The sequence below is a fragment of the Neurospora tetraspora genome (genome assembly GCF_033439725.1).
Source record: "Neurospora tetraspora strain CBS 560.94 chromosome Unknown B0H65scaffold_8, whole genome shotgun sequence".
Lineage (NCBI taxonomy): Eukaryota > Fungi > Ascomycota > Sordariomycetes > Sordariales > Sordariaceae > Neurospora > Neurospora tetraspora.
Genome location: NW_026944390.1, coordinates 2,663,982 through 2,686,792, shown reverse-complemented (window position 1 = coordinate 2,686,792; position 22,811 = coordinate 2,663,982). Strand labels below are relative to the sequence as shown.

The 22,811-nt window shown below is 52.2% G+C and overlaps 6 protein-coding genes across 6 annotated transcripts; 3 read left to right on the top strand and 3 right to left on the bottom strand.

Moving 5' to 3' along the window:
* Positions 1–2,421: 2,421 nt before the first annotated feature.
* On the bottom strand, positions 2,422–5,327 carry B0H65DRAFT_325378 (Cullin). The gene is made up of 6 exons (XM_062823460.1): positions 5,030–5,327; positions 4,905–4,974; positions 4,828–4,844; positions 4,675–4,766; positions 2,734–4,625; positions 2,422–2,669 (listed from the first exon to the last, which is right to left on the bottom strand). Exons 1-6 carry the CDS (start codon positions 5,089–5,091, stop codon positions 2,481–2,483), a joined length of 2,322 nt encoding a protein of 773 aa, XP_062677975.1. The 5' UTR covers positions 5,092–5,327; the 3' UTR covers positions 2,422–2,480.
* Positions 5,328–6,216: 889 nt separating this feature from the next.
* B0H65DRAFT_325369 (uncharacterized protein) lies at positions 6,217–7,925 on the bottom strand. The gene is made up of 2 exons (XM_062823459.1): positions 7,589–7,925; positions 6,217–7,521 (listed from the first exon to the last, which is right to left on the bottom strand). Exons 1-2 carry the CDS (start codon positions 7,701–7,703, stop codon positions 6,425–6,427), a joined length of 1,212 nt encoding a protein of 403 aa, XP_062677974.1. The 5' UTR covers positions 7,704–7,925; the 3' UTR covers positions 6,217–6,424.
* A 1,660-nt stretch (positions 7,926–9,585) lies between these two features.
* B0H65DRAFT_552979 (mitochondrial K+-H+ exchange-related-domain-containing protein) lies at positions 9,586–10,777 on the top strand (the record flags this gene model as incomplete). Its single annotated transcript, XM_062829933.1, has 2 exons — positions 9,586–10,160; positions 10,246–10,777. The coding sequence occupies 2 exons, from the start codon at positions 9,586–9,588 to the stop codon at positions 10,775–10,777; spliced, it is 1,107 nt and encodes a 368-aa protein (XP_062677973.1).
* Positions 10,778–11,828: 1,051 nt separating this feature from the next.
* On the bottom strand, positions 11,829–12,161 carry B0H65DRAFT_386408 (uncharacterized protein; the record flags this gene model as incomplete). Its single annotated transcript, XM_062823713.1, has 1 exon — positions 11,829–12,161. A coding segment is annotated over one exon (333 nt), but the record flags the coding sequence as incomplete, so codon positions are not given.
* Positions 12,162–13,103: 942 nt separating this feature from the next.
* Positions 13,104–17,210, top strand: B0H65DRAFT_592430 (uncharacterized protein). The gene is made up of 6 exons (XM_062831125.1): positions 13,104–13,770; positions 13,853–14,165; positions 14,227–14,535; positions 15,208–15,887; positions 15,945–16,091; positions 16,149–17,210. Exons 1-6 carry the CDS (start codon positions 13,559–13,561, stop codon positions 16,912–16,914), a joined length of 2,427 nt encoding a protein of 808 aa, XP_062677971.1. The 5' UTR covers positions 13,104–13,558; the 3' UTR covers positions 16,915–17,210.
* An 826-nt stretch (positions 17,211–18,036) lies between these two features.
* Positions 18,037–21,236, top strand: B0H65DRAFT_434915 (trypsin-like cysteine/serine peptidase domain-containing protein; the record flags this gene model as incomplete). The annotated part of the gene is made up of 2 exons (XM_062825164.1): positions 18,037–20,872; positions 20,989–21,236. 2 exons carry the CDS (start codon positions 18,037–18,039, stop codon positions 21,234–21,236), a joined length of 3,084 nt encoding a protein of 1,027 aa, XP_062677970.1.
* Positions 21,237–22,811: the final 1,575 nt, after the last annotated feature.

Here is a 22,811-nt window from a genome sequence, read left to right as displayed (position 1 = left end):
AGTGTAGCTAAAATCGATCACTTGTCAATTTTTTGGCTTTTGGTTCCTGGCATCTCTGGTGTTCCTTGCATATCCCCCCCTGAGTCTCTTCACCAAGTCCGGGAAAACGAGGCATCAAGACCCTGATTGCTTGCTTGGCCTGTCTAACTGCATTCAGACTATCCGAGGAGATTAACTACGTACCCTTCCGCTCTTCCGCTCTTCCGCGCCCTGCCAGGCGAAACCGAGTTCTTCCAGATTTCCGGAGACTCTCGACAGTTTCAAGTCACTAAGGGACTTAATCGTTTCTGTTCAGATATTGGTCAAAAATCATTCAACTGCTCAAAGAGCATCTTTCAACCGGTATCAACCGGAATCCCTTCCGAGCAAAGACCGGCAGAAGCCATACCTACCTAGGTACACCGCACCGTATGGCAGACAAGAACGTTTCTCTCCCTGCAGTTGTGCGTTCGGATTGTTTTCCGATGGCTTGTGGTCACACACACGCGGCACACACACCACACAGACGCGCCGTTGGCGGTTCTGGACGGTTCACGGTTGGCGGTTGCGCCACTCGGCCCTTTCTCTCGCTTTCTCATCCGGTTCGATTCCGCTCTTTTTGCGGAACGCATGGTCATTGCTCGGCGTACGAAACGAGTCAAGGTCACACTTCACACATATGTCTGCCGTTAGACATGCTATTGGGGGTTAACACGGCTACTGAACTCGACTTTTTTTTTTTTTTTTTTTTCAGAAAACGTTTAAATCAGGGGTTTACGAATTTCCAGTCACAAACTAGTGTACTAACGGTCGAACAAAATCCTTACAGCTCACACGGTATAGTCTGCAAACTCAACGTCCGTAAATCTTGATTAAGCAGGAATCTCTCCCCTTGAACTTGAGGCCAACAAGGGTCAAAGAAGAAGCTAACATTTGCTTGGATACGCTTAACCAGACCGGTATCATCATTGTTACTTGGCCGGTGAATGTTTACTGGAATGATCAGTTACTGGTCATGGATGGGGAAAGACAGAATAGGGAAGAGCCAAGGGTTGTTGATGAGTGATCAGTAATCCGGTCCCAAATGCTTGGTTAAGGTTCGTATGACCCTTGTCTGCCTGCTCTCACTCCTCCACTAACAGCCAAATCAGGATGCCAAAGCACGTTAGTCTTATAACGTTCGACAACCAACACAGTAAACTACACCGAACTTATTTCTCGACACTCGACAGATTCCAAAATGCGTAACAGTTCATGCCCATCTACTCGATCACCTATCACAAAACTTCAACCATCCAACTTTTTCTCCACGATACTCTCGCTAACCCATGCTCCAAAACCCATCAGTGGACCAAGCTACCATCTACCGAGCCAACTACACACTGGCTCACATCTACCCGACCAACAATAACCGCTGGTCTACAAATCTAACACGGTCAAGGAGACCAAAGACTATATACACTGTGCCAAACGCACAATGACTCGCCTGCAACTACTAATCAAGCTTTACTCCAATATCACCATCGTAGATCATCATGGCCTTCATCAACACATCACATGACACACATCTCTCGCTTATTGCTTCAAGGTACTCAGACAGGAGATAGATAGCAGGCAGTAAGTAGGATCGCCTCCTCGCTGTACTATGTATACGACAAGCGTGCGTCGTGATCTGGTCACAGTCCCGACGCCCCTTGTTAAGTTGTTCGGGCTTTCGATTCCCAACGGTTTCAACGGTCGGGCATATATAAGCCCATGGATGGTTGGGACCGAGAGAACTCGTAGTTTCCACTACACTACTAAAGGATTCTATATATGTATATGATGATGACATTCCATCAATAGGTCTGCTTTCGCTCTCAGCTACCTACCTGAGGTAGATATATGATGGGGGAAAATCGAGTTCGCTATGCTAATACATGTTGGTGGCAGACTACATAGGTAACAATGGAAGTCAACAATACTAGTGTACGAATTATAGTAAGTTTCCAAGGGTGGTTGGTATGCGTTAATGTTAATAGGGAATGTTCCCATGTTTTGTTGAGTGTGTATATTCTCGGTTTACCTTGACTTTATCAAATCACATGCAACTGAATCACCTCTCTCTCTATCAAATCAAGAACAACCCCCGACCGATATCCAGGGGCCGAGGACGGGTCGGGTATAGTATGTGATGTGTTGTGTTATGAATGGTATTCGTCATCAACTCTTCTTTTCCTCTCTCTCTGCTAGGTACCTTTCTGCTATCCTCTATTCTTCAAGTTCCCTCCTCACCTTAACCCTCCGGACTTCCGAACCGACACCCTCCCTCGCTTGTGTCAATCCCATTGATACCAACCCACCACAAACAAGGCACGCTGATTGTATCATGACTAATTTATGATCTCTCGCTTCTTTGATTTGTTTGCTCTCAACTTTTCCTCTTATGCTGATAACCTAACCTTGCACTCTCCCACTCTATCGTTCGTAGTTGGTCACCCCACCAGAGCAGAGATACACACTTAAGCAAGATACCCAAGCTCATCATCCTCCAACCGTTCCAGGTACTCCTTATCGAGCAAGATTTCGATGCACTTCTTGATGTCGCCGATCTTAGGCATAAACCGGGCCCTAATCTGGTTGATGGTTTCAGAGACCAACTGTTGGTGCTTCATCTTCTTGCGGGCCTTCATGATACGGACGATGGCGGACTATTTATCTCTTTGTCAGTAACCATCCCTCTTGCATAATATTAGTGGAAAAGGAGCAACTTACCTGCAACAGCAACTTCCGATCCTCCTCAATCGTCTTGTTCGTCTCCGCCTCCTCTTGCTTAGTCTCACTCTTCATGCCCACATTCAAATTAATCCGATACTTCTTGTTCTTGAAGTCGTAGTTGAGCGAAAGCGTCGCTCCCGGTCCAACCTTTCCACCCTCTCCACCCTCAGCGGTAAGAACCTTGGCCTTGACCAATATGCCTAAAGCACCATCGAGCACATCCGCGTTGAGTTGAGTGATGCTCGCAATCTCCTCGTACGTGTGCTGGTCCTTCTCGTTGAAGAGCAGCAGAATGGCCATCTGGTACGCCGACACATTGAAGATATAAGGCATCTTGGCACCCTTCATGTAGTTGGCCTTGATGTCGCCCTTGCACAGCTGCCACAGCCAAGTAAGCTTGCGGCCTTCGTGCTTGTTCTTGTAAAAGCGGGTGAACCGATCGCAGTCGGCCGAGATCTCGGCGGGCGCAACAAAGCTGGTGTTTGGGGGGACGAGCGGCCAGAAACCGGTGCCGAGGATGGCGTACGTCGAGTCGAGCGGCTTGCCGTCCACGTTGAGGGAGGCGACGTGCTCCTTGAAGCCTGCGTTGAGGTCCTTGGAGATCTGCATGTCCTGGAACATGCGTTGCAACTTGTTAGTATATTCGAAGCCGCAGGCCTCCTTGAGCTTGGAGATCATGGAGGTCTCGGCGTCGTCCGAGTTGGAGTTGCTGTGTACGAGGCGGCGCGCCAGCATACGTGAGTAGAACTTCTGGAACACATCCTTGTCCTGGATGTACTTGAACACAGTCATGATCTGTGTCAGCGTGTTCTCGAGCTCCGCCTCCTCCACGCCGGTGCTGCTCTTGCGGAGAAGCACATCGGTGTACTTGGCCAGCAATTCCGGCGACTTGTTGGAGCCCGATTTACAGACCTCGTTCCTGTTCACGAATTCCTTGCAGGCATTATCTAAGGATCTTGTGAAATCGGGCTCCTTGTTGAAAGCGCGCTCAACCAGCCCCTGGTACTGAGTGTGAATCTCCAGCAGAGCGTCGACGTAGACCTTGGGTTCCAGTTTGTCGGCGTCTGCAGCCACCTTGGCGACAGCCGCCAAACCAGCCTTGCGAACATGAGCCTCGAAACGAGTCCGCAGAGGCTCAAGACCATCGGGAATACGGGACAACAGGCTGTACATGCGCCGCATATCATCCTCTCGGTTGTTATCCAGCAGTACCTGGAACTCGTCACGCAACAGGGTAGAGTGCTCGGCGATGAGGGCCTGGTTGCAAGCCTTCTTCAGAGGCAGGGCAATATCCGGATGAAGATACATGCGTACGCGCTCCTCCTCCTCAGCCAGGCGAGCCTCGGCCTTCTTCATGTACTCGACAACGCTGTTCTCGGCCACAAATTGTTTGCTTTCGTTTTGGTAGAAGACCTTGGTCGCCTCCAGGAATGGCTTTTCGAAGTGGTATCTGTACACTTCCAGCGTGGTCTTGGTATTGTCGCCCTCATCCATGCCGAGTGAGACGAAGCTGTCGACCACCTGTTTGATCTGGGTGTACTCGATGGTTTCACCGAGGCGTTGCCTTTCCACTAGTTTGAGGACGGCGTCCATGACTTTCTTAGAGACAGCCTGGAACAACACGTCACGCCACTGGACAAGGTGGAGAGTGTACACGTCGTAGATGTTCTTCTTCCCTTCGTCCATCTCGCGCTTGACCCAGTGTCGGTTTAGGTACTTGAAGAGATGGTGGATGTACTTGGCCGCGTTGGTGTAGCGTTGCCATTCGCGAATGTAAAAGGCCAACAAGGCCTCGTCCTTGTGAGCCTCCGCTTCGGCGACCAGGTCCTTAAGATGATCGGTCAGGTAATTAGCCAACTTCTTATACAGGTCCTCACCAAGCAGATGTGCTGATACATGTTAGTCCTGTTCTCTTTCTAATCAGGGAAGACAACATACCGCCCCTTTGCGCCCCTATTCCCGGAAGGTGATTACTCGGACTGCTGCTACCGCCGCTAGCCTTCTGCGATGTGCAGAAGTTGTGAACCGCCCTATGCCGCAGTTAGTACCATGTTGAAGGGTGTATAGAGATACGGCATCAGTCGAACTAACGTGTAGATTCCCATGTACTACAAACGGCGTGTGTTAGCGGAAGTTAACGTAGACGGATGGGCGGGGAACAAACATACACTAGACATGTCGAGACCTTCTTGGAGGTTCATCATGATCTTGTTGATGCTGGACTGCAAGTATGGCCAACTGATGGCAAAGGGTCAGTACGGCGGTTGGGGACAGCGAGAGAGCGAAAACATACGTGCTGTCGATACCATCACTGCCAGAAGGCTGCTGCCCGTACATCCCCATCATCGGAGGCATGTTGGTGTGTTTGTTTGTGTGTCGTTTGAAGAGCGATAGTTCGCCGGGAATCGAAGAAAGAATGCGATGTTGGCAGTCCAACTGTTGACGTCGAGGGGCGCAATCCGTCAGAGAACTAGAGCTGACCAGGTCGTGTCTGTCCAGAGGCTGTCGGGGGCAAGAACGAGTTTGATCTTAGCGACCGGTCGTTCTTATGGTTGGAAGCGCGTTGGCTGCGACCGGTGACGAAGGGCAGCCAGAGGAGTAGAACCTCGTCCCGAGCGATGGGGCGCGCAAAGGTCTGGAAGGTTGGATGGGTCACCGTCGGTGGGTGTTGCTGGGAGAAAGATTGCGGATGGTGGCGGGAGGGGACCGTGACGGAGCAGACGGGTTAATCGGATATTGTGTGGTGTAATGAAAACTGAAATTGAAGAGTGAAAGTTTCCAGTTCCAGGTTGCCCCCGAAGCTGCTGCCGTGGTCGATGATAGAGCGATGCCGTCGTGGACGGTTTTCAGGCTGCAGCGTGGCAGGCATCGATTGACACTGACAGCAGACCCGGACACCCAGACAGGCAGGCAGGCTCAAGCTGCGCTAGGCTCCAGAGCAAGTGTCCCGGGCCCCGCCAGTGAAAGACCACGGCGAACCGCAAATTTGTGGGGAAACCACAAAGTGGCGGGGAACCTCAAACGATGCGATGCGGGAACGGGCGACCATCCACATCCCGGCCCGTCACTAACAGTGGCGGCTAACAGATTTGGCACAAGTACGTACAGTATATTGATAATATGCCATGTTCCTTCCTTAAGGTGAACAATAGCACATATGTACAACTGAATGGGGTTCTTCACGCGTTCAAAGAACGGGAAAGAAGGACAATGACAACGGAGCAGCTGATAAGCCGTTTACAACCCAGTTAACCGTTGTTGTTAGATCATGACACCACTTACCTCTATGGTCATCATTTGATTAAGTGCATGTATCTTTCCGCAGTCAGCTCACGGCAGGCAACATGATATCTCCCTAAATATTTCACTATCCGTACCCCCTTTTATGTCTCCTATACCTACCTGTAGTCCATAATCGAGCAATAAACATTACCATCATCATTATTCCTAGTAGGTATTCCTTGTTAATATCAACATTACCAACATTCCGTTACCAACACTACTCACAACCCCCGACAATTGCCAACTTATTAAAAGACTATTCGCTATCGCTTTATGCTAATATGCTAATTCAAAAACCCTACCAAGAAAAGAGGCAGAAACGTGTATGCCACCATGCGAGTTTGAGATGTTTGTCGTTATTCACCTCCCCAGCTTTTTTTCCTCTTACCGCCCATGATAACCGTCATCACCTCCCCCTCTGATTCTCCAAATCATCTCCGCCTCCCAGCTTCACTATCAACCTAAACACATTCACCGTAAAGTTGGTCAACCAGCCCATCAGCCCGACCAGCTGAAACCCGGCCAGTGCCTGGCTGAAATGGTCCCTTAAGCGATCTTGACTGTTATGATAGACCAGCACCTCGAACGCCAACGCCGTGCTGGCCGCCTTGAACACGATGAAAAAGACATCCATCAGCACCAACCCGCTCTTTTGCGTGACCGGCCTGAGCCCCAATGGGCGACCCGTGTATTCGTCCCAGAGCATGTACCCCGTGTAAGGAATCGCTATGGTGTCCACCACAATCGCTACTATCGCTTGGGTCCGTTCTGACGACCCGCGCGAGATCTGTCTTATCAGGTTAAGCTCTTGGTCGACGTATTTTTCGGAACTGGGGGCTGCATGCAGTGCTCGTAATTTAGCGAGAATCTGATTCTGTAGATCTTGCTGGTAAAAGCGCCGCTGGCCTTCGAGCCGGAAGATGCGAATGGCAAGGGCGAGGGCACAGATGGAGGTGATGAGGACTAGGGACCGGAAGAGTAAGGGCACCAAGGGATGGCGGAGGACGTGCTGCCATAGTCGCTTGTACAAGGCCGACCTCCTTCCGGTACGGGACTTGTTGGCGTCATCGGCTACGGGCAGGTTCACGGGTAAATTCAAGTTTGGTTGTAGCTTCTCGAGTGTTTGGTAGTCGACCACTTCCGAGTGCTCATTCGGCATGTGGCCCCACTGTGACGAGTGGATAAAGTCGGACCAGGGCGAGTTGGACGTGTAGTGCGCATGCCGGTGGAGAATGACGGGTTCGGCAGTCCGGAGGTGGTCCCATTTTCGGCCGCGCTCCGTGCCGTCCCCGAGTCTTAGAATCCGTCGTAACTTGATCTTGGAACCGTTCCTCCGCTCCAGCCCGTCTGGTTCGTACACAAATCCATCTTTTGATACCCTTTTTGGTTCGGCTGGCGTGCTGTTGTGTTGCGGCTGTACTGTGCGTGGGGGTGGTCGGTTCAAGATTCCAGCCTGGCCGGTGGGCGGTTGTCCATATCTCTCTTCATACGAATCGATCCATGCTAGATGACACGAGTTAGAATTCGGAACATATATTCTGGTTCATTATTGTGAGAAAGGTGGTCATACGAGGCAACGTCCTTGGCTTGGGACGCAAAGGAGGAAGCAATGTGTCACCATCGTTGTTATCGGGAGAAGGAGTGGACTGGTTCGAGCGTGGAGGAGACGGATCCGCGGCCGTCATGCTGGCACTAGACACCACTTTGTTTGTTGTTTGCCGAGCCGGCGGCTTGAAACGGGCTCTCGGATGTTCCAGTTGTAATGGATAGTCGTAGTAGTGTTGACGTTGTAATCGGTAGCTCGGGAGATCGGCCGTAGAGGTACTTGTAGGTAGTCACAGCAACGGGAAGTGGAGTGGGTCAAGTTACTGCACCACAGCAGGGCACTCAGGTAATCGGAGTGCTCGGGCAGCGGCAGCAGCAGTAGCAGCCGCGCATCAGAGGATTGGCGAGAAGATGTTCGTCTCTCGGATGAGCAGAGAATCGATGACTATCAGCTATTGGAGAGTAACGGGGACTCTAATAGGCGAGGAGGAGCTGGAGGACGATGTGTTGGCGTTGGATGAAGGCGGCAGTGCCAGTGACAGTGCATAGCGGTGTGGTTTAGCGATTGATGTTAGATTGAAGCTCTAGAGGCGTCGGCTACGCGTCGGCATTCGGACACTGGAAGTCAGGTCTCGTGGGTTGGGTGTTAAGGTTGTCGCGGCGTCAACCTCAATGCGATCGCACAAGAGGTGAGCGGTCCCGTCCTTCCTTATCGTCCCAACGAGATGGGAAAAGGGCACAGGAAGAGCACGGATGAAGAAGAAATGGAAAGTTGTTGAAAAGGTGAGGTGGAAATGGCTGGGGAAACGACGTCTCTTTACAGGTTTGTTAGCTGATCCAATCTCCCTGTCTCCCTGCCTCCCAGGGGCTGCCCCCCCTTGTCCCTGGTCCGGCGGCTGCTGGAGGTGACGGGGTGACGCCCAGAAGCCGATGGTTCCATGTTGCCATAAGCACGAGCCCAGTGCCTTAACGGGGCCTTGACGCCCTTAACAAACACCGGCCGGCCTGGACTGCCTGGCTATTCCCTGCTGCCCCACTAGCGAGCCGCTCAGGAACAGCAATGACGACACTGGTTCAGGGGACAAAAACCGGGGTGGAGGGGCCCGTTTCCCGTTTCCCAGGGCATTTCCCGGTTATCTGCCGAGGGCCCGAGGCGACGTGTCGTGCAGCAGCAGGCATCTGGGAATACCCTCATGCATGAAATATCAGAGTGACCTTGGCTTTGCTACCTTTTTTTTATAGAAGCTTTAGCCAAGGGCAGCGATTGTCTGGAGATGACCGTTACCGTTGCCGTGTGACACTCGGCAAGAGACTGGGATCCAGCTTGAACAGGGACATTGCGATATACATATGGAACTCCCATTTAGACTGACCAAATAGGAAACAACAAAACAAACCTAACACTTCGATAAGGTTGGTCGGGTGAATCACATTCCTGACACTCGGACGGGCCGTCCTCTCGCTGTCGGGCCGGTGGGTCGGGTTCTAGGCAGCCTAGGCCCATCCCGCCGGCCTGAAATTCTGCCTGCCGGGCCTCCATTGCGTCACTGTTTCTTTCCCGCGCTAGCTTCACAACCATCCAACGAAAAATCACAGCCCCGAAATCCAGTGTAACCCAATCCAGGAACATGACGATAAGCACTTTTGCAGGCCGCCAACTTCTTCTCACAATTTGTTTCCGTTCGCTATCGCAAGTTTCACCATTATAGCGCCCTCGGTTTTTTGTTGGGACCAGGCATCACTTTATATCCATCGATATCCCGGCCATTGGATCCCACTTCACAGCCAGTTCTACCTTCAATTTGCCTTCGAAGCTGCTGCGCCCGAAAAGAGAGGCCTCACGATTGCGACGCTTGCGACGCGGTGGCGACAGAGTCATAGTCGCAAACTACAAAACCCGCCGTCTTTGTGCATATTTCGAAACCGAAACAACCATCACCAACTCCGCGCCGACTACCTACTCGACCACCACCTCTCTCACCACCACCTCGCGCGCCGTAACGCGCCACCACCACCTTCAAAATGCGCCTCTACCTCCTCCCAATCTCCACCCGGCGCACCCTTCTCTACTGCCAAAAGCTCCAACCCCCATCTGCCTCAGCGGCCGCCATTATCCCCGGCTCCTCCTCGTCTCCGTCTACATCTACTACAACAAAACAGAAACAATCATGGGGCGATTACATCCAAACCAAAGCGGCCCTAACCTGGGCGTCCTGGGAGAAGAAGGAATCCGGCTGGCAAAAGTCCGTCGTCGGTTACGGCAACCACTTGCTTAGGAAGCTGCCGTACGAAGAATGGGCGCTGAAGAGTGTGCCACCTTTGACGAAGGCGCGGCAACGACAGCTTGAGGCCTTCTTACAGGAACAGGCGCAGGCGCAGGGAAATTTTGAGATGGAATCAGCGGAGAAGGGAGGCAAGAGGGGGAAACTGGATATCGGCAAAGTAGAGGTGGTGTACCCAGCTGGACTGATCACTGCCGAGAGAGTGCCGAGGATATTGCACAAGCTTGCGACGGAGAGGGAGGGTCATCATAAGAAGTTGTTCTGGTGGTGTGTGGCGGGGATGCCGGTTACTATTCCTATTGGTATCCTACCTTTGTACGTTCTTTTCCCACCCCAACCCTTTCCTCTTTTCCCATTCTTTTCTCCTCTGAACAGTTACTAACACCCCTTCTACCAACAGAGTCCCAAACCTCCCCTTCTTCTACCTCTGCTACCGCGCCTGGTCCCACCACCGCGCCCTCTCCGGCGGCAAACACCTATCCTACCTCCTCCAACACCCCTCGCGCCTCCTATCCTTCCATCCCTCGCCCATCCTCGACGAGATCTACTCCACCCAGCGCTTCCCGCTCCCTTTCACTCCCGAGCCGACCACCGGCCCCGAAGCGGAAACGGTTAGGCACCCGGATCCGGTAAAGGTTATCAAGGCGGTTAATGGAAACATCAATACCACGGAAAAGACTGGTGGGGTGAACATGGGTCATGTCCTGGAGGAAGGAGAGGTGGAAGATGGTGAAGTTTTGTTGCTGAGCCAGGAGAATGGCAAGAGGATGGTTAAGTTGCTGGAGGTGCCGGAGCTGGAGGTGGAGTTGGAGAGAGCGATTTGGCAGGTTGAGACGGCGGTGGAGAAGAAGAATAGGGAGATTGGGGCGGAGGTTAGGGTGAATGCGCCGACGGTGGATGATACCAAGAAGGAGAAGGAGAAGGCGCACTGAGCCGGTGTGTTGGGGGGTTATGAAGGATCGGGAATGATATCAGCTGGAGAAAGACGTCTATGATTATGTATGAAGCGAGATGGGAGATGAAAGTATACCATTTGTATGACTATAGAAGGATGGATGATGACAGCATTGTTAGCGAGCGAGCGAGCGAGCCACCACTGGAGCGAGCAAGCAGGGAGTCAAAGGTTAGAGGACAAGATGATGATTATATAAACAAGAAGATCACGAAAAGACAAGATTTGATACCACTACAACTATTCTTTCCTGTCCTCATCACGTAGAGGCTTCAATGTACAAGATGAACAACAATATACAACCAACCTTGACATATAGTGTCTAGCCTCCGAGTACAGAGTCCTAAGAACAGTTTGTACCCTGGGAGTATGCGCTATGCTCTGCGATAACGACGACTCGCCGCTTCATATCCTTCCATAGTCTCATCTCATCGACTAAGTAATCCCTCCAGCTTGACCAAAACTATCCCCTACAATGCTGCCCTGGTCCTCCCATCACCGTCACCCTGCTCACCGCCCGTGGGGTTCAGGCTGACCCAGCGTGCGAACTGCCTGCCCCACCATTTCCAATGGCGGATGGATCGTTTGGAGCTTCGGTCGGTCGGGCTCGGGTGTGCCGACAAGAACGGAACGGGCGCAATTCGCGGCCTGGCGGAGCTTCGCCCCTTTCACAAAAGCGGAAGGAAGGAAGACAAGACCCTTCTCCTCCCGTGGTCTACTTCCGTCGTCCACGGTCACCACACAACAAATCGTTGAACCTTCTGGAAATGGATCTCGACCTTGAATTCTACTTTTCGAGTTTTCGGAAGGTCTGGAGGAGGTGATGAGTTCCACACCGGTGGCGAGGTTGATCTCGATCTCAATCTCCGGCCTCGGCCTCGGCATCGCGGCGGTTCTGGAGGTGAAGCAGTCCCATTCGCATCCTCTTCCGGCCCCAACACTCTCCCATGTTCCAACCACTCCCTCACCATCATCGTCGCCCTCTGCCGATTGCCACTTGGTTGATCCTTGGGCGGCTCCACCGATTTGGTTGACTGCTGACTTGCGGAATGCATATTGACCATCTTCTGTAGCTGCTCTACCAAGTGGGCCAACTGAATGGCGTGGGTGCATGCCTTTTTCGCCTTTTCCCGAAGCAACCACCAACGCAAAGAATGCTGCTCCTTTCTCCCCAGTGCTGGATGATGGTGTGGTGGTTTGGTGAAAGTAGGGTTGGACGGTGACCACGATGGGATGGGAGCATAGGATGTCTCCTTGGTGTTTTTGGGCAGGGGACGGCCCTCGTGGTCAAAATAACGACGTGGTCGGATGTAACCCCAGGGGTCATAGTAGAATCCCGCCGGCCTGGGTGGTGTGGAAGACATTGTGAGTTGTCGTTTGGGAGAGAGGACCTCTATTGTTTCAATGACTGTGATATAGGATTGGGTGGTTTGATGGAGGGTTGAGAAGAGAGAGAGAGACAAAAAGTTGAGGCGAAAAGCAGAATATGAACCAGGTTGACTGCTCTAATTATGTTAATCAACTGGCACATGCAAGTGGTAGTTTGAAGCTGGTTTCGGCCGCGTTCATGTGCAGCGATGTAGTGTTGACAGTTGGCAACTGGTGCCCTTAGCGGCGCCGACATGTTGCCGACACATTTTCTCAAGATTGCGTCGAATCATGGTTTATTGGTCATGCTGTCACTCTTCAGCATCCAGGACTGAAGGTTGGTTGCTGATCGGTCGAGGTTTTGGCAAAGGGCAGCGAGGGAACCTTTGAGGTTTGCAGCTGGTAGACTTTTTATGTGAATCCGGATACTTTTGGTAAGCGAGCTCGGCGAGTAGGACGACATCTCGAAACACGGACATGAATGAAGACAGGGACTGGAGTGGTGAAATAAGACGGAAGGTGCTGGCCAACGCGCCGGACAGAGGGCAGATCTGTGCAGGAATCTGGCAGGACAAGGCCGGGCCCTGTGCATTTTAATGTGTGTAAGTTAACGTGGTGGGCAATATCCTCGAGGTTTTCACTAACTGGACAGATACATATGCTGGTATATGCGTGCTTACGGGGCGTATTTCTGGCAGATTTCTGCCAGATGCCCTGCGCTCAAAGAGGGGTAGCATTTGGCAAATGATTCGCGAGTATCTACGGTATGCGGACCTCCGAGGTTGGATGGGGGAGACTTGGTCAGATGAGTGTTGTTGACCGAGATGAGAGGTAGTGAGGAAGGAACTATCAGAGACATATTTCCGGAAATTTTTGCTCGTTTCAGATTTGGTACCGAGTTATGATGGTTAGTTTAGGAAGGAACTTGGGGAGACATGGTGCCTGAAAGCGAAATGGAAGCTTCAACTCGAGGTATGGCAAGATCGAAGGCAACATGCCACAAACCCAAGACCATGCCAAAAGTCCCGGGTAACGACACAACTTTTTCCTTCGCGATCATAAATGGCGTCCCAAATGTCGAGTGCCCTCCGGGACTGAGACCTCTTGTAGCGCTCCACACAATCGCGCTGTTGTTGGTGATGACGATCATGGCAAGTTGCTGAGACTGGCCGTCATCGACTTAGTCAATGCTGACCTGTCGAGCATTCCGATGGAATACGTATAATCCTGGAGGTATATCTCGTTCTCTTCCCTTCCTGACTCCCTAATCTTGTCGCTCCCAAGACCAAAAGCCCAGTCTGCTTCGACTGTGACTCTTGCGTTTGGAGTGTCTTCCCTGCATCCCCTCCTCACATTGGACCCTAGAAGTCGCACAACCACGAGCGAGTCAAACATGGGGCAACAATCATCCCCGCCCGGTGCTGGAAGAGGAGGTCGTCTAAACTCGGACCGCCCAACATCAATCTTCACCTTCTCCGACCCCGTCCAATCAAGGCCACGGCCCAATCTGACCTCTTCCTCCCAAGAGCCACCACCAAACAATGGAATCCGAACTCTCTTCAACGGGCACATCAAACTCCGCGGTCGAAATGACAATCTGCCTCAGTAATCCACTCTCCCTTTCCCCTCTTTCACCCTATTCCCCATCCATACCAGCCCAACTAACACCCCCTCTAACCCCTCACAGAAAATGGTGGCCCGCCTCGACCGCCATCCCTCTCCTTGTCGCCACCATCGGTCCGCTCTCGCATGTGCTATCCATCGCCTCTCTCGTAACCACCTGGAAAGTGACTCTTCCCAACTCCGGCATCTTACCCGAGGGCAAAGATGACAATGGGATCGGTATCCCGGATCCGAAGTGGGAGATCAACGCCAACATTGTGTCACTTATCTGTGGGTTTGCGGGTAATTTCTTTTTGTTGCTGAATTTCACGGGGAGGGTGAGATATGTGGTTGCTATACCGGCGGCGGTGGGAGCGTGGATGGTTAGTTCGGGCATTGTGAGTCTTCTTCTTTGATTGGATGAGCGAGACGAGGTAAGGAGGTGGCTAACAGAAGCAGTTGGTCGCGATTCTGTTGGCAATGCATATCCATTCGCCGCCGGTTTGGCCCGAGATATATTCCCAGGGGTATTACCATGCCATCTTTTCAGCATTCTTCTATGCTCTGGGGGCGGTTCTGTTGGCTATCAATATGTTGGGATATCTGAGGGGGTATTACCCGCAACAGTTCGACCTCGACGACGACCAAAGGACGCTGATCTTGCAGACCATGCTTTTCTTCGTGTGGTTGGCGGGCGGAGGGGCAGTCTTTGCCTGGTTGGAAGACTGGCCTGGGGGCTTTTGTGATGGATTGTATTATTGTGATGTCGTAAGTCCTTTCCAGCCTTCTCCCATGTACCTCAATTGCCAAATCCCGTTCTTGATCTCGTCACTTTTCCTTCGTCACCTCGAAGTTCGGTACGAGGGGAGCCTCAGGCCCAACATCCGAACATCAGATGAAAGCACGTTTGCCCCCAGGCCTTCACCCATACCTTCCTCCCAAAAGCACACAAGGCACCAAGGCACCATTATCCTCCGTCCCATCCCGCCCCATATAACCCCTTTGTCCAGTCCCAGTTCCCAACACAAACCGGCTGGTTGGTCGAGCGGCAGGTGGTGTTGCGCACAGCACACCTCCTATCCTAGACCCGCTCAAAAGGCAACGGGTTCGATTCCCGTGGCGGCAGCTTTCGACACAACATTCTGCTCAGGCCCCCCTATGATCTATATGGTCATAACCTTGTCTTCCACCTGGGCATACGAGGTCGAGCTGTGACCGAACATGAGGGGATACCTTTCAGGGATGATGATCTTGGGGTATCATGACCACCAGCAAATTTTTTTTTTTTTTTCCGGTTTTCATTGTTTTCATTTTTTTTTGGTAGTTGCTTTCTTCCTGAACTGAGCAGGGCTGTGCTTGAAGTGATGCGCTTCGGCGCGGCGACTCCGTAGTTCTCGAGGGTCTCCGTGTTCTGTTTCTCTGAACGCTGACAGTGAAAAGACAATCTTAACCATCGGCTTTGGCGACTTTGCACCCGCTACAACCGCAGGCAGGGCCTTCCTCGTACCTTTCCAAACCTTCGGTCTTCTGTTCCTCGGTCTCGTCATCTCCAGCATCAGCCGCTTCGCCGCCAATATCTCGGCCGACAAGATCATCAAGCGGCATCAGGAACATTCGAGAAGGTCGACGGTTGGCATGTCCGTGACGAACGAGAACGAGCTGAGAGAAAAACTGGGGTTGCCGCCAAAGAGGGGGGCGAGCGACGCAAGAGGGGAGAGTGAAGGGAGGCGGGCGTTCAGTGCGAGAAGGTCGTCGCTGGCGCAGTATGGTCGATTGGAGGTTGCGGGCACGTTGGTCACTTTTAGGCGGCATTCTCGGGCTGTGCCTGATGGTGCAAGTGAGGGCCATTTGGTCGAGGGGGCTGCTGACGCAAAAGTGGGAGAAAATGAGAGGCAGAACAGAACCAAAGAAGAGGAGGCTAGGCAGAAGATGCTGAAGTTTGACTTTGGGAATGAGAAGGGAAAAGGGGTCGAGGGGAATCCTCAAGAAGGTAGCGGCGAGAAAACTTTAGCACAAGACAAGAGAAAAGAAAGAAGACAGAAGCTGTTGCTTTTGAAAGAAGATAGGGATCGGTTCGAAGCCATGAGGCAGATCCAAGACGAGACAAAACGGTGGAAGCAGTGAGATTACCTCTTCCCGGCCCCCTTACATAGTATTGGTCACTGACATGGCGACAGATACTGGGCCCTCGCCATGGCCTTCTTAGCCTTCACTATCCTCTGGGGGTTCGGTGCCGTCGTCTTCATGCTCACCGAAGCGCGAATATCCAACCTATCGTACTTTGACTCGCTGTACTTTTGCTGGGTTTGGCTGCTTACCATTGGGTTTGTATCTCTTTTTCTGTCTCTGCTTAGATTGATCGAGACTAACCGCCAGAACAGATACGGCGACATAACTCCCAAGTCCAACATCGGCAAGCCGTTTTTCATCGTCTGGTCTCTCATTGCCGTACCAATCGTCACCGTCCTCTTCCAAGAGATGTCGTCCACCATCGTCAGTGCCGTCAACCGTGGTGCATTCAAGGTAGCAGATTGGACCATCATGCCTACTTCAAAACGTGAAGTGTTGGACAAACACATGCAGAAACACCCCTGGTTGAAAAGAGTAATCCGTCAAAAGCAAGACGCGGAAGAGTCCGCAGATCAAGCCGCCGCAAATACCGAACAGCCAACAGACCTAGCCAGGTCACTCGAGGGTCCCAATGAGCAAGAAGAAGACCTCCCCTCGCTGCTCGCCGAAACCATCAAATCCATAGCGCATGACCTCCGCTTCTCCCCTCGCAAGCGATACTCATACGAAGAATGGCAGCTCTTCGCCAAGCTGGTACAGTTCACCCAAACAGAAGAGGAGGTAGAAAATGACGGACTGATGACATGGGACTGGTTGAGTGAAGACTCTCCTCTGCTGGCGGACATTACTGAAGCGGAATGGGTGTTGGATCGCTTGTGCGAGTCACTTGACCGGTATACCCGCTCCAGTTCCCATCAAGAAGCTCAGCCGCAACTAGATGATGGTAAAGAGGGCGAGGTCAGAGATGCAGAGGAGCTAGATCCGCTGCGTATTGAGAGAGAGCAGGGACCGGTTGATGACATAGAGGAGGAGGACGGTGGAAGAGGGAGGAGAAATCGGGATGTCTCGGCAAGCTGACCAAGATGTCAAAAGCCACGCATGTTTCAGGGTTGTTGTTAGGTTGTCAGGAACAGATGGTGTAAACAAAGACAATGGTCAGCCATGACTATTCGGAATCCGGACCCCTGCATTCTCAAGTTGTTCAAAAGGGATCCAAAGGGATTGTGTAACAGAGGCTGCAAGATGTCCTTGATAGCGTTGGGTTGGCAAACGGCTAGATGCATCGAAATTGATATTATGCTGGCATGCGGACGGGAACTACTCTGTGAGATATTGAGGGTTCAAGCTGTACATAAAGTGGTGATGTCGTCAAGTCAACATGTTCGGTTAAGTGGACCAATAGCGGGTTACGACCTTGTCCTAAAGCACTAGGCTGATATGGCTGAAGAGAGCCATAAACACGTATGCCAAAAGTAGGGGTCTCCGCTACAGGCAGGGGCAGCGGTTACGTACCTGACTCGCCCAAGACAGAATTGATGAGACCTTACGCTGTACTTTTTGCGGGTCGTGCGGGCCAACTGGGTCTCATCAATTTTGTCAGGGACGAGCCTGATTAGCTCAGCCAAGCGCGAGTCTTGGCATGAAACGAAGTCAATTGAGCGTGGTCTCTTTCTTGGCTTTGAGACTTCTTTCCAGGAAGAGTCCAAGCTTTACTTCTTCTCTTTCCTTCTTTACAAGTAATCAACGGGCAACACCAAACCCACGATAAAAGACGACAAGAGAAAGCCGCTCTTGCGCTCTACCAGACTGGCCTTCGATTACAAGAAGATCAGTCGACATTTCCTGCACACCTTTTGAATGCGGCCAGTGTTGTTTGCCCGCCACAGAGTGCCACCACGCCTTCTGCGCATCCCGACTTTATCACCACCATCTTTGACACCAAAGACGACAACTGCTTCGACAGCACTACCTCTATTACTCCACCAATTGCGTCTCCAGTCCACGTCCACGTCCACGTCCACGTCGTCTCAACAACAAACATTTCCGGTCCTTACCTGCAGTGTCCACCAAGTACAACCCTTCCACCCCTCGATCACGCGAACGAGAAAAGACACCTCAACGGCCAGACATTTCACCTCTACCGCAACACGCGCCTTTAGTCAAACAACCGGAAACAGCTTCAGTTCCAGCTACGCAAATATGAACGGCACAAGCCCCGCCGCTCGCTCCAAGCGCAAGGAGCCTCCCCAACACTCCTCAGACGGTCGCCTGGCCAAGCACCACCGAACCAATGCCGATGTCGACATGTCTTCTGCCGACGACAACACCCCTACCCAAGACTTCGACGGCCACTACGAGGAGGACTCCCACCATGTCTTGCCCCTCGCTCCCGGAGCCGACACAGCCGAGTGGCAGGCTACCATCGAGAACGTCGTCAGAAATGTTGTCTCTATCCGATTCTGCCAGACTTGCTCCTTCGATACCGACCCGGCCCTTACAAGCGAGGCCACCGGTTTCGTTGTAGATGCCGAGAGGGGGTACATCCTGACCAACCGTCACGTTGTTGGTTCCGGTCCCTTTTGGGGATACTGCATCTTCGACAACCACGAAGAGGTCGATGCCTACCCCGTCTACCGCGATCCCGTCCACGACTTCGGCATCCTCAAGTTCGATCCCAAGGCCATCAAGTACATGCCCGTCGCCGCCCTACAGCTACGACCAGACCTCGCCCGTGTCGGCATAGAGATTCGCGTTGTGGGTAACGATGCCGGAGAAAAGCTCAGTATCTTGTCTGGCGTGATCAGCAGATTGGATCGCAACGCTCCCGAGTACGGAGACGGCTATAGCGATTTCAACACATGCTACTACCAGGCCAGCGCCGCCGCCAGCGGTGGTTCCTCGGGCTCTCCCGTTGTCAACAAGGATGGTTTCGCCGTGGCCCTGCAGGCGGGTGGCAGAGCCGATGGCGCCTCGACCGACTACTTCCTTCCTCTCGATAGGCCGCTTCGGGCCCTCAAGTGTCTGCAGGAAGGCAAGCCCATCACCCGTGGCGATATCCAGTGCCAGTTTGTGCTGAAGCCCTTTGACGAGTGTCGCAGATTGGGCCTTAGCCCCGATTGGGAGGCTCAGGTCCGCAAGGCTTTCCCCAAGGAGACCAACATGCTGGTCGCCGAGATCATTCTTCCCGAGGGTCCCTCTCACAAGAAGCTTGAGGAGGGTGATGTCTTGATCAAGGTCAACGGCAAGCTTCTTACCCAGTTTATTCCTCTCGAGGAAATTCTCGATTCTAGCGTCGGCCAGACAGTCAAGCTTATGCTTCTCCGTGGCGGCGAGGAGGTCGAGGTTGAGATCGAGGTTGGCGACCTGCACCAGATCACGCCCGATCGCTTCGTGTCTGTGTCTGGCGGTAGTTTCCATAACCTCTCCTACCAGCAGGCCCGCCTTTACGGTGTCACCTGCAAGGGTGTCTACGTCTGTGAGGCCGGTGGATCTTTCCGGTTCGACAACAACGAGAACGGCTGGATTATCCAATCCATCGATCAGAAGGAGACCCCCGACCTGGACACTTTCATCGAGGTGATGAAGGGCATTCCCGACAAGTCTAGAGTCGTTATCACGTACAAGCATCTGAGGGATATGCATACACTACACACCACCGTTATCTACATCGACCGCCACTGGGCCAAGAAGATGAAGCTGGCTGTAAGAAACGACAAGACGGGTCTCTGGGACTTTTCCGACCTCGGCGATGCCCTTCCTGCCGTCGCTCCTGTTCCCAGGAAAGCTTCCTTCATCCAACTTGAGAACACTTCTCATCCGGCCGTCGCCGATCTCGTCAAGAGTTTCGTCCACGTTAGCGTCACCATGCCCGTCAAACTGGATGGTTTCCCTAAGAACAGGAAATGGGGCATGGGTTTGGTTATCGACGCTGAGAAGGGCCTGGTGATTATTTCCCGGGCTATTGTTCCCTACGACCTGTGCGACATTACCATCACCATCGCCGATTCCATCGTCGTCGAGGGCAAGGTGGTTTTCCTGCACCCGCTCCAGAACTACGCCGTCATCCAGTACGACCCCAAGCTTGTCGACGCCCCCGTTCGTTCCGCCAAGCTGTCCAGCGAGATGATCAGCCAAGGCGCGTCCACCTACTTTATTGGATACAACCGCATTGGCCGCATTGTCCACACTGCCACCACCGTCACCGAGATGTTCGCCGTCACCATTCCCGCCAATTCCGGAGCGCCTCGATACCGCGCTGTCAATGTTGACGCCATCACCGTCGACACCAACCTCTCGGGCCAGTGCGGCAGCGGCGTGCTCGTCGCTCAAGACGGCACCGTCCAGGCCCTCTGGCTCACCTACCTCGGCGAGCGCAACCCCAGCAGCCACCGCGACGAGGAATACCACCTCGGCCTGGCCACGCCCACCTTGCTTCCCGTCATCTCGCAACTCCAGCAGGGTATCACCCCCAAGCTGCGCCTGTTGAGCTGTGAGTTCCGCGCCATCCAGATGTCGCAGGCCCGTATCATGGGCGTATCCGAGGAGTGGATCCAGAAGGTCTCCCTCGCCAACACGGCCCACCACCAGCTTTTCTTGGTAACCAAGCGCACCTACGAGCGCAACGAGCCCGAAGGCGACACGCTCAAGGAAGGCGACATCCTCCTCACCCTCAACAACCAGCTCATCACCAAGATCTCGGAGCTGGACATCATGTACTCGCACGACCACCTCGACGCCGTCATCGTCCGCAACACCAAGGAGCTGCACATTAAGCTACCCACCGTCGCGGCTGACGACGCCGAGACCGACCACGCCATTTCCTTCTGCGGCGCTATTCTGCACAGGCCGCATCTTGCTGTCAGGCAGCAGATCAGCAAGCTCTTCAGCGAGGTCTATGTGAGCGCCAGGACTAGAGGAAGCCCGGCGTATCAGTATGGACTCGCGCCGACGAATTTTGTCACGCATGTTAATGGCAAGCGCACGCCTGATTTGAAGAGCTTCTTGGAGGCGGTGGTGGGGATTCCTGATAATACTTGTGAGTTTTCTCCTTTTTGTGTTGGGGGAGACCCCCCAAACCCCCCCTTTTTTTCAGTCGCTCGCTTCGCTCGATTTCCCCCCCCTTATCAATGTTTACTGACGGGTGATAAACAGACTTCCGCCTAAAATGCATGACCTTCGACTCGGTCCCCTGGGTCGTCACCATGAAGAAGAACGAGCACTACTTCCCCACCACCGAGCTGATCAAGGACCCTTCCGAGCTGCTGACGGGATGGAGGAGAATCACGTACGAGGGAGGCAAGAAGATTGAGGGCGAAGGACATGAGGGTGTTGGTGTCGCGGCGCTGGGAGAAGATGGAGGCGAGGGCGGCATGGATGTCGATGGGGATGGGTGTTGTTAGGTACGACTTAAATAGTTTTGGGCGATGGTTAATAGAGGGATGGAGGTGGAGGTGGAGGTGGTGGAGGTGAAGGTGCTTGAAAGAGATGGGGAGGGGGAGGGGGACGGTGAGAGGACGGAAGAAAGAAAGGGAACGAGGAGGAGGAGGGATTTACATATATACCAAAGTACGAGTGTATGTGGTTGTCATCGGTGTTGGTCATAAAGGAAAATAAACACGATGAGACAATGAAGGAAAGAAATGGAATGGGAAAACCGGATAATGAAAAACAAGGTGACGAAAAACGACGGTGAGCTAGAATAGAGCGGATATTGCGTGAACTATATTTATTGCATGAATTTATGGCATACAGGTGTTAGAAGGGCTGAAGATTCATGACGGAGTCAAGGACATGGATTGGCATGGTCAGGTCATGGGCAAGTCTGATCATCAGACACAGCGTTTGCAAACATCATCAGCGTCAGAGCAAACATTGCTTGGAGATAACGAATCAAGTTACAGTCCAATGCTGGTTTGTTTGTTAGCTCGGTACCCCGAGTAAGACACATGCCAACCCATCCTGAACGCCGCAATGGTACGTTAAAATGCATAAATAATAGTCAAAAACAGATTACCAGTATCTGATTTGACGTGTTCATGCTAATTTCAAGCCCCCCCTTATCGAAGAAAACACATCAACTTGTTGTTGAAACGCCTGGACAAATTGACCAGAGGTCGCGAGCTAACAAACAAACAAACCAGTATTGGACTGTAAACAAACAAGGAAACAGCTATCTAGATCAATAATGACGTTCCGCTTTCACTTTTTGTGAACATGAAGAGGTAGGCATAAGAGAGCAAGCATATTCGTTGTTCATAAAGAAAGAGTGCCTGGGAAGTGAGTTACCTACCGTAAGTTCTTAATGTTATATGGGACAAACTGGTGGTCGTACATAGAGTACGTACATAGTACATAAGTACGTAGTCCATCCAATTAGTATACGCGTTTTACAAGAAAATAAACTCTCTCAACCTGTCGCGGCCGCTCTAGAGCTCATTACTTTGTAAGTGAAGATGTCCTGCTGATTCAAGATCAGTCCGACTTGATAACTTCAATACGAGGACGCATGAAAGATCCGAGTTGAATTCGTTCGTCTTGTAAATTGTTTGGTAGCTATGTAGTTTGACATATAAGGTTACTCACTCACTCACCCACCCCAGTCACTCACTCACTACCTCTCCAGCTGTCTGTCAGCCATGATTTGTGCGGTGTGCTGTGATCAATATCTTGTCCGGGGCGCTTTTGGTTACTTCAAGCTCTCTCTCTCTCTCCATTTTCGATCAAACAGACAGACTCAGTTTGTACACAATTATGAAGTATCATACCATGTCTATTCATAAGATCATCCGTCTCGTCTATAGCCGTTATTCGTTCAGCCAGCCGTTCACTCATTACCGAAAAAGAAAAGAGCAATGTAAGTTGAGTAGTGTGGTAACAAAGGCCAACCAGCCACATACTTTCTGTGGTGCCATACCTACGTAGCTATACGTAACGTAACCTCCAATCCGGGTATCAAGAAAAAATACACAATGCTT